We start from the raw sequence: 10,942 nt of genomic DNA on the forward strand, positions 1-10,942 counted from the left end.
ACTAATTTTCTCTCCAGACCAGCAGAAGTACGTGCAAGAATTGGAGCGGAAGGCTTCCTCTCTCACCCGTCTGATCCAAGATCTACGCCTCAGGCTACCTCCTCCTGACATCTCCCAACGCCTCCCTCATCTCCACGCCCACTCCCTCGCTTCTAATGCCGCCCTCGCTCTCCAACTCAACGCTCACTCCGCGACTCGTGAGCAGGTTTTCCTTTCTGTACTTGGTTCATCGTTTCTCATCTCGGTACTCTGTTCTTTGTAACATGAATGGTGAATATTTTTTCATGGTTTTTGTTTCGTGCGTGTAATGCTGCTTTTTCCCTTTCAAAGTTCATCCAATTTCTGAAGTTGTCTTTTAAATATATATTTCATCGTCTGTATAATGCACTTTTCTTTCTTTTCTTGGTGTGGCTCTTTGAATTTGGTTATACTTATTATGTGCAGTGCATTCTCTCTTTCCATTGTGATTGAATTCTTTGTGCACAATTTATGCTGTTTTCTAGCATTTCTTTTGGTCCATGAAATTGTTTTTTCTTGAAGAATTTAGTTTGTAAGGTGAAGATTTGTGCTTAAATACTATACTGCGGGCTAAGGGATACGCTGTTAGGGCAGATAAAGTTATTTTTCGTGTATGGTGAAATAAGTGATTAGTATCAGTTTGGATGTTATCAAGCACAAGTCTTTTATTTTTGTAAAAGAACTATCTTCATTTGAAACGTTAAATTTGAACTTTGTCTATAGCTAAATGCTAATTGTGGCATAAATCTTTAGGTTTTCTGGCAATTGCTGTAGCTTGTGAGTTGTGACACTTAAAAATTAAAAAGACAGGCTGCTTTTGAAATTTTCATTTCATAGCTTGTGATCTTATCTCAGACAGAGGATGATGCACATACGGTGAAGAAAAGAGTTAGCAATCCAATAGCATTTTTTTAGTGCTGATTTTGAGGTTAATTATTTACTTCTGAGCGTGTTTTGCTCTGTGGAAGAGTTTTTGTCTTGACAAAACACTATATCTGTGGAAAATATTTATTTTTTCCCTACTAATAGTTGCCACCACTTCTTATGACCAGGCCCAAACGAGGGAGGAGACACTGCAACAAGAAAACGCGGCATATGAAAAGGCTATATCAAATTGTGAGAATAAAATGCAAGAGAAAGTGCAGGAAGTAGATACACTTCGTTCAAAGTTAAAGGTCAGGGTGAAGGTCCCAGAACTTGTTCTACATGCTGGTTTCATGACTTCTATAGTGTTCATCAAATTACACTTAAGGCTTATATATGTTTATAGGATTTCTTATGATACATGCTCATGTTAAAGAACCTGTATTTTGGGAAGGATGTTCACAGTTCACCTGGGTGGATATGCTGTTTCTAAAACTTTAATTTAAGTACTTTATAAAGTGATGCTAGTTGAAAATGGAAGCCAGAGGAAGCCAGAGTAATCACTTTTCTTATATTTTCTTAGATCTTCTTGGCATTGCTTGAAGACTCACTCCATTTTTCTATTTTTCATAGGAGATGGACGACATTGAGAAAAGTCTAAAAGCTGAACTGGCAAATGCACAGGCTGCATTGGGTGTTAGTCATTCTGGAAAGTCTGCTGACTCTGTGGTTGAATCTACAGTGAGTGCTGAAAATGAAGCCAGCATAGAAGCTTCAAAATCTGCGATGCTAGACAAGTTAGAGAAGAAGAAAAAAGAATTGGTGCATTTTATCTCCTCTTTTGATTTTAACTATGCTATCTGTTTTTCTATTTTCCCCCTTATTACGTTAGTTGAGTAGCTGCTGCTGCCTTTGCTGATTAAAGGATCCATAACATTCTCAGAGCTCAATTGAAGAGACAGTTCAAGATTTAGAGAATAAATGGGAAAATATTCAGAACAAAGCATTGAAACAGCCTTCTCTAGGTATCTTAGATCATAGACCTACTTTTAGTGCTTGCTTTATTAACTCCCAAACAGTCATTTTATATGCATGGCAATAAGACAATCTTCTACCTTGGTTATATCATGATATTCTTTCAGTTATCTCTTCTTTAGTATGTGATTAAATTTCTTGTTAAATAGTCTTGCATTATTGTTATTGTTTCTTTTCTTCTTTTCGTTTCTGGCTTTTAAAGGATTTCCTTTTGAAAATTAAAACTAGATCCTTAATTGGATGTTGGATTTAAGCCAAAAAAAAAAAGAAAAAGAGTAACAACTAGGTGAAAGATGTAATAAATGGAGTTGCAAAAAACTGTATTTCTGGTGTCCTGTTGTTCATTTGTTTCTAGATTGCAAGTAAGAATCCACTGTTTCTAAGAGATACCAGAGTTTGGTTTTCTGTGCTCAAGTTGAAAGTTCGTTTTGATTCTTGATTTAAAGTTTTAGTGGGATGTTAGTAACGTTTTGAGAGAAAAAATGTATAAACTTTAAATCATTATCAGAATTTGAAATGCTCCCAGTTTTTTTATTGTCACTTTGGTCAAATGTGATTCTTCTAATGTGTAAATAGAGAAGAAGCAGCAACAGAAGGAAAATCTGTTGAATAGCTTTCTTGTGATGGTATGCATTATGGAAGCATAGGACTTCCCTCCTTTTAAAGCATTCTTCCTGCGTGCAGAGATACATTTTATTATTTGTTTCTTTCTTTATTAGAACTTTACATTTTTCTGGCTCATGCCAGGAAGGGACAAAAAGAGAAAAAAAGGATGGTTGGGGAAGAAATGAACCCAGAGTTAAACTTTGCTTACACTAACCAATTTCTGTTTTGCAGCACAAAGAGAGAAGGCGTTGGACAAACAACTACACAGCCTAATTGAGCAACTAGCTGCAAAACAGGTCAGTTATTTAACTTGTCCTATAATTTAAAATGGATCCAACTATATGCTCTAAAACGTTTACTTCTGACCTGAGATTCACTCCCAAGCTTTCAGCCATCGATCATATACCCCAAGTGGGCTGCTCACAACTCATGATCATAGCTGAGGCACTTGGACATTGAATTTTTGGGTTTGCATAGCTGTATCCCTGTAATATCTGTTCTACATCAACCATTTATCTTTTTTATATTGTCATTGTCAGAAAAAAGAAATGTTTTAAATGTCATCCTGGTGTTGGTATAGGCTTCTTTTATGATGTCATCTTCTGAAGGAACATTTTGAATGTTTTCTGTTAGGCACAAGCAGAAGGTCTTGTCAGTGAAATTCATTTGAAAGAGAAGGAACTAGAGAGGTTGAATGGCTTGTGGACAAAGCTGGAAATTAGTAATGCAGAGGTCAATACTGCTAGGAATCGATTTGGAAGAGGTGGTTCTGATAAGGGATCTTCCTCCGATTTTTCTGTTGATGCTCATCACAAGCTTCCTTATTACAGTGGTGGCCGGAGTGAGAATCAGCAGAGACACATGCTTCTCAGGTCGGCTTTTGTGATCTACATTTTAGCTTTGCACGTCCTGGTCTTCATCAAGATTTCATTTTGAAGAACATCTGAGGATGTCCTTTGCATACCGAAAAATATGTATTCTTTCCACTGTAATATAAATGTTACTGAATTGTACCCTACAATTTGTGTACATAACACAGTGTTCTGCATTGCATCTTTTCCAAGTTTATAGTTACTCCCACATTTGCTCTGTTAACCTTGTATATCTGCTCATTAACAGCTGTACAGAATGATGTTTTATAAAGTTCCAACTAAAATTGTGATGTTAAAGTATCTTGAAATTCACTGAGAATTTGTTTGGACGGTACTTTTTTTTTTTGGATAAAAAATGAATAAACAAGAATAAATAAAAAAGTTAAAAGACAAATTACAAAAAGTAAAGTTAAAATCATAGACATACAACAATAATGGGATTCTTCTGTGGCATTGGATCCGTTGCTCCCATAAGGTTTCCTGGTTGCACTCATGAGACCACCTTGGCCTAGGAGATTATTGAAGGTTCCTGAGAAACTTCCAAATCTCAACAGAACAGTTGGGACAAAAAGGGATTGATCTTTTATTGGCTTAATGATTTCTTCTACCAAGTATTTACCGAAGTCAGTGTCCTCATCTCCATGTCCTGCTTTCTCTGACTGTTTCTTTCCGAGGACTAACAATTCCGGAGGTGGAAGAGAAGTTGTAATGATTTTCTGAGTGTTAGGAGCACTAATAATGCATTCTGACAGAGCCAATTTTCAACCAGATACATTTTTATATGTTTTATGAAGCAATAAACTTTTACAGATATGTTTCCAAATATACTCTCAAATCCACAAATGTTTAGGTATAGGAGATGATGAAACCATGTATTTTTTACAACGGAAAAAGAATCAATAAATAGAGCTGAGGGCATGCTTCACAACAATTTGAATGCAAGTTTGATCAGGCATTCTTCATCAACTTCCCTTTTAACCGTATGAGAACTTCCCTCTTCATCAAATAGAGCAAAAACTCATTCCAGGTGTCAATGGGGCCTGGCAAGCACCAGTGAACACAGTCATTTACTGTTGCATTCCTATTCATCGAGTGTCCATAACTGTTTGGATGTCCATCTGGTCTCAGCCACATAATCTCAGTAGTGTTTAGCAGTCCAAATGTTAAACCGATTTTCTTCCCTTCTTCCTCTGCTTTTCTTAGTTCCTCTGCTTGTGTCAGGTAGAACTCCAAGTTATACTCTTCTAACTTCATTTCCTGGCTTGTAAAGGGTGTTGTTCTAACACAATTCCCACCCTTATCCCAATCTCCATTCTCAAAGTGGGACGCCGAGAATGTCCTTAAAAATGTAGTACCCTTGTAATTTTTAAGGCCAAGAAGAGTTCTGAAAGCTGTTCTGAAGGCCATTTTGTATCCATAGTACCTGGTAACGCTTGTGATGTTGTTTTCACTGCACTTGTGACATCCAACAAGTTCGCCCTTCTCGTAGAAAAACAGCGGGCGGAAGAACCATTGCCCTGCTGATATAATCACATAGTCAAAATTTTCAATCTGATTTGCCCATGCTTCATCAGCTTCATCTAAGTAAACGTTCATGAGGCTATTGTAGGTATGACCATCAGGGTCTGCATCTCTGGATTTAACCAAGAACGGTGACCAAAATGCTGCTAGGGTGAACTGGTAATCAGCATAGAACCAACGCTTGAAATAATCTATGTCTGATGAATATTTATGAGAAATATCTTCTGGATATGCTACCTGAAAAAACACAGAATAGGGCTAATTACTTTATCAGATGCGAAAGCATACTTCAGAAAGTAAATACATGCATAAATGTGAAGCAGCTAACATAGTTTAGATCTTATTCCTTGCAGCTTTGGGTGCTTTCTGAATCTTTTACTCTTCTTGTGATGAATACGTATACCTTTTATTCCTAGCAAACCAAATGTAGTTACAGTTGTTTTACGCATGGCTTGAAACATATCAACCAATAGATTATGGAGATAATTATGTGAAGAATTTTATGCAATAGATGGAGGCAATTAATGGTTAAGCACTTACATCAGCTAAGAGGCACAGCAATGATTGCATTTGGTTCCTTCCTACTGAATCCCCAACAAAGGCCATCGACTTCCCTCTGACAATCTCTAAGAACTGAACTGCATCAAAGAGAGGCAGCTCACAGTCATCTGGCTTCCACCTCCATTTCATGAACTCTGAGTCAGGCCTCCCAAACTTCATGCAGTTTTGCTGATCAATAATCAGGCGGCAAGTTTCGTTAGTGTAGTAGGGACCCTGCGGATGGGGCACCCATTTTCCGTTAAATACATCACATTTCTTCTCCAACTCTATGCTTCTCAGGCTACTAATATTAATCTTGGGAAATGGCAACGGCGAATGTGAACTTTTCAGCAGACATAAAGGGATCGAGCTGATGAGAATCAGGGAGAGGGTTAACAGGAAAACCTTAGTGGAAGCGTTTTGTTGAGAGTTCTTTCCATTGGGAAGCTCAATCACATGGAACTTCATAGTGGAGAAGCCTGAAGCAAGAACCCTCTGTGCTTTGTTCAAGTTACATGAATTGGACAATTGACAGTTTTAAACAGCTCCTTGAGGCAAGGCTTGGTGTAAACCAACTAATTGACCATCATGATATAAACATGAATTTGGCAAGACATCATGATGAATAATTAAATACTTACCACAAAGACAGACTCAATGCTTTTTCTTTTTGTTCTTGTCAAAAGAATGCTTAGTAGATGAAGTTTGGTATAATTCTGTACACAAAAATTAATATATCAGAAAGGAAATAATAAAATTAATTTATCTTTAAAGTAGGAAAACATGGGATCCTTATCTTTTACAATTTATGCACATTGTTAAACCTCTATTCTGGACAGGGGAATAATTCTCTTCTGGTATAGCAAGACCAACTCTCTTTATCTGTTTATGTCCACTGTCTTTGAAAGGAATGATATTAGCTTTGCTTTGAATTCAACTTTCAAGCGTTCAGAAGTTCCAAAAGGAGTCTGATTTTTAAAGAGATAAAAACTAGTAAAAATGATCGAAGTATACAATACTGATATGTTGAGAGTTGAAAAGATCAAAGCGGCTCCATGATTTACAGTCAAAATCAGTCATCTCCTCTCTTAAATTATGTTGATAATTACATCCTGCTCCGGTCTTCTTTGCTGTCGGCGCATGCAATAATGTGCCTAAACTTCTGATTTATTGGGATTGCATTCCATTATTTCTTTTCATCCAACTCATATCTAATAAAGAGTGAACAGAAAAAGACAGGTTTGGACATTACAGCCTACCAAGAGATGCATCTCTTTTTGTGCCCTTTCACCCATTGGAAGCATTTCCTTTCTGGTTCTGTGGTATACGCAAGAGTGTGCATGATTCTTTTCTTTTGCAGGTAGCTGATCACCAGGGGAAAAACCTGTCAAGAGTTTTAACTTCAATCATCAGTCAATATCATTTCATTCTATACTATGTGCAGCAATCATGAGGCTCATAAAAACCTTGGAGCCACACCATGTGTTAGCCCACACTATAAACGTGTCCTGACCACAGTGTGAGTGGTCGTTCATCATAATAAGCACTCCTAATGCTAAGTTAGACAGGCGTGGCTTAGGCGCAAAGCAATTTTTGATTGCTCAAGCAATTTTTCACAAGATTTCTTTTTATGGGAAAAAGCACCCTCTTGCGTTAACTATATATAGACTGCTCGTCTTATTGCAAGAGATTTGAAATTTTAACATGTTTTTAATTTGAATTTTTCATATATATATGATTTAAATTTAATTTAATGACTATCATCTCGTTTAAAAAATCAAATTCTAAAATTCAAATTTACTCTCTACTTTGTTCATTAATTAATTTTTTTTTTTTGTATATAAGCAATTGAACTCGAGATGCATCTGTTTAAGATCTTCATGCTTGTTAGATAATGTTTGAGGGAACAAACCATAAATAATTATACCACTAACAATTAATCATCTTTGTTGGAGATACTGAGAGAGCAAACAACCGACTATTTAAAGAATAGTTTGAACAGATTAATCTATATATATATATATATATCATGAAAACGGAACAATTCCAAATTGGGGTGGTGGCCATATGCATCTGATTCTTTGACTGTAAAAGTATATTTTATAAGTGCCGTCAAATTCTGTGGCATTATCAATAATAGAGGATGTTTGCCTGTTGGCATCAAAGGTCAATCTGAACTTATGGATGGTTGGTACTTCATTAGTCCATTGATTTGATTTTTAATTTTTTGGATATCTTTTAATTAATTATTAATTAGCATTCGATTATCTCTGTAAACATCTTAAGATGAAGAATGCCAAAAGCAAAATAACATATTGTCTTATTCTCAGATTACTTTCCCTATTAGAGAATCATCCTATTACTTTGCCTTGTAGCGATTAGACATTGCATCATCAAATTTCCAAGATTAGACCCCCTGCCCACCAAACTTATCAAAGCCTTGGAATTTTAATTATATTCAACAATTGATACTCGAACAACCTGATTAATATATAATTTTTATGGGTGCAAATTTCAGTAGGCAAATTAGGCAAAATCTTTTATATATGATCTACTTTAGCCTGGTCTAGGTATGTGCGGAATCAGGTTCTTTAATTAATAATTAAAAATAATAAATAAATTGTAGTAAAGTTGTTCTTTAATTATTGACACTAATAAATCGTGAACTTATATATGTCTCTCATATATTACACTCATTTATATTTTTTAGGTTACCACCAACAGGGATGGATTTAGAATTAAATTACTAGGAGGTAGAAATTAGAAAAAGCTAACATGTTCATATATATATATATATATATATATAATTTAAATTAAAAAAATATACATGTAACATACTTTTTGTAATTTATTAAAATTAAACACGACGTTCTTTCATGTTATAAAATTCGTCAATAATTGAGTTTCTGTTAAACTTTTCTGCAATCTCTTTTTCAATATAAGTAACTATTTAATCAGTAAGAAAATAATTTTTTATCTTATTCCTAAGCTTGTTTTTTATGATGTTCATAATTGAAAATGACCTATCACGTGTTGCCACTGAAGTTTGTTTGTTTGTTTTTTTAACTTTTATCACTTAAATGTGATTTTCTTTTAGTAGTTTTTGTCATATATTTTGTCTTATTTTAAGTTATATCATCATTATCTTGATTTTCTGGGTTTATAAATTGCACTTCTATGATCTGCTTAATTAATACTTATTAGTTATTGGTGGGTCTATTCTTAAAGTATTGATTTGTTCTCATAAGTAATAAGCATAAATCCATTACATCTGTTTCATTTTGATAAGAGATTGGGAGAAAAACATGAGGGGATCACTTATTTTTGAAAACAAAAATGCTTTTAAAAATTTTAAAAAATTTTCAATGATGGGGACAAGCACCTCCATGTCCCTAGCTACTACGGAATGGTGAAGATAAGATATTCTATCTTTGGATAGAAGTGTAAAAAATGTAGTGTAACACAATTTTTTAAGACAGAATAACTATAACTCTTTACTCAATAGTTAACTTATAATCTTATTGCCATAACTTTTTCACAATATTACCAAATAATTAATTTGTAATCTTACAATATACCTATTTAAATATAATATATAGTTAAAGTACTAATTTATATATTTATTTAATACATAAATAATAAAATTAATTTTTACAAGCATATTTCCAACGAAAAGTACCATTAGGAGCAGCAACAAGCAATAGGCCAGAGAGCAGGAAAGTGGGTTGAATAATTTGATTTCTCTATTCTCTGTATCTCTTTACCCAAATCTCTAAAAATTGTAAAGTGTATAACGGGGGCGGGTCCCACCAGTTCACTCTGTTCTTAACTACAATAAAAGGTAAAATTCTGTTTTAGCCCCTCAAATTTTTTAATTCTCTCCTTTTATAAAATCTTTACATTAATATGATAAGATTGTTCAAATTTTTTTGTTTTAAACCTCATTATTAACTTGATTCTCTTTAACCTTTTTTAATCTAAGCATTATTATATACATATCATCTTTTATTTCTTTAAATAATAAATTTCATTTTTCAATCAATATGATATATATATATATAGATATTAATAATTGTGTCAACTACTTTTAATTTTACTTCATTTTTCTTTCTCGCTTTGCCTGTATCTAATAACTTAGTAAATCAATTCAGTAGTTTTATTTTAAATTCAACCTAAATATTATATCTTTTATTAAAATTAATTAATTTTGATAAAATACAAAATATATATAAATCTACATTTTAATTTTACAGAAAAATTTAACATAAATTACCAAACTTTTATACCTTTATTTAAACTTGTTGGGTACTGCAAGTTAACCCTATAAAGCTGTCTGAGTGGTAGTCAAGTTTTCGTCAAGCCTACACTGATTTTAAAAGCATGAAATAACAACTCATAAGGGCAGTGCTGCTCTAATGAACACAGTTTGGGTGTTGAATTTAGAAGAAATCCGGTCGAGGAACCTTGTTGAATGTAATTAAGTTAATTAAGGAGCAACCCCAACCCCAAAAATTGGCAGGCACCATCTCCAAGATTTGGGCATTCCAAGTGTAATTAAGGAGGTCTAATAACAATAGTTTTCTCTTAATTCGTTAATTATATGTTTAAATTTACGGATCTAAAATGATTAAAGATTGAAATATAAACTTAAGGTTGATGAAAATATTTAGTTAAGTGTTTCCCAAGCAACGAGCATATAACTTTTTTGATGACTAGTATGCAAGAATATGAGACGGAATGCCAGACATGATTGAATTTATAATTGAAATTAGTCTAAACTTTTCTTCATTGTCTCGAGGGAAAACACCAAAGAATGGACTTGTGACCTAACAATCTTTGTCGAAGCATGGATGTTTTTATATATCCTAACCGCTGATCGCATATTTGATGTGACCAACCTGATAATCAAAAAGTTTTAGCTGTCCACTAAATTATATGTTCAATAATGATTCGCCCTGTTGCGGCAACTTTCTGCCTACAGCCTGTTTGTGATGTAAAGGATTAGGCTCGTCGTAAGCACATATAGTAAGTTGTTTTTGAAATTAAATTGCCCTTTTCTTCCCCTTCTTGGCTTCATACACTGGCATACGGAGCTACAAATTTTGTGTTGAGTGGGCCGAGACAGGTGAACCTTTTCTATAAAAATTTACACTAGCAAATTAAGTACTAAATGTAAAATAATGTGACTGTATAAAAATTGTAATATAATTGATTTTGTGTGCTCTATATATATAATAATTGAAACTTCTTTTAACTGTATTTTCTTTGTCAACATAGGCAGTAATTATATTACATAATAATAAATGTTCACATGCTATTGCTCGATTAATTGAGAAGATAATTCATAATTGGCATAATATCTAAAAAAAACTCTTAAACTATTCAAAAAAATTCATATAAGATTTTATATTTTTATGACGTATAATTAAATTTGTGTAATTTTATTTTGAATCAAATAAATTTTTATAATTTTATTTTAAATCAAA

The 10,942-nt window shown here is 33.7% G+C and overlaps 2 protein-coding genes across 2 annotated transcripts; one reads left to right on the forward strand and one right to left on the reverse strand.

Moving 5' to 3' along the window:
* Window positions 1–4: 4 nt before the first annotated feature.
* On the forward strand, window positions 5–3,603 carry LOC110421310 (golgin family A protein; the record flags this gene model as incomplete). The annotated part of the gene is made up of 6 exons (XM_021434880.1): window positions 5–205; window positions 1,071–1,193; window positions 1,516–1,704; window positions 1,826–1,907; window positions 2,755–2,819; window positions 3,157–3,603. Coding segments are annotated over 6 exons (963 nt in total), but the record flags the coding sequence as incomplete, so codon positions are not given.
* Window positions 3,604–4,154: 551 nt separating this feature from the next.
* On the reverse strand, window positions 4,155–6,299 carry LOC110421830 (protein trichome birefringence-like 19). Its single transcript, XM_021435516.1, has 2 exons — window positions 5,457–6,299; window positions 4,155–5,153 (listed from the first exon to the last, which is right to left on the reverse strand). Exons 1-2 carry the CDS (start codon window positions 5,922–5,924, stop codon window positions 4,344–4,346), a joined length of 1,278 nt encoding a protein of 425 aa, XP_021291191.1. The 5' UTR covers window positions 5,925–6,299; the 3' UTR covers window positions 4,155–4,343.
* Window positions 6,300–10,942: the final 4,643 nt, after the last annotated feature.

This window comes from Theobroma umbraticum, unplaced genomic scaffold (assembly GCF_002168275.2).
Source record: "Theobroma umbraticum cultivar Fairchild unplaced genomic scaffold, ASM216827v3 scaffold_130.0, whole genome shotgun sequence".
Taxonomy (NCBI): domain Eukaryota; kingdom Viridiplantae; phylum Streptophyta; class Magnoliopsida; order Malvales; family Malvaceae; genus Theobroma; species Theobroma umbraticum.

What these genes read in the sequence shown, in the direction of transcription:
- LOC110421830 (XM_021435516.1), bottom strand. Translation starts at nt 5,924, where the DNA reads ATGAAGTTCCATGTGATTGAGCTTCCCAATGGAAAGAACTCTCAACAA. An exon ending in TGCTGTGCCTCTTAGCTGAT is followed by an intron (nt 5,154 to 5,456) that starts GTAAGTGCTTAA and finishes GTGTTTTTTCAG; the next exon opens with GTAGCATATCCAGAAGATAT.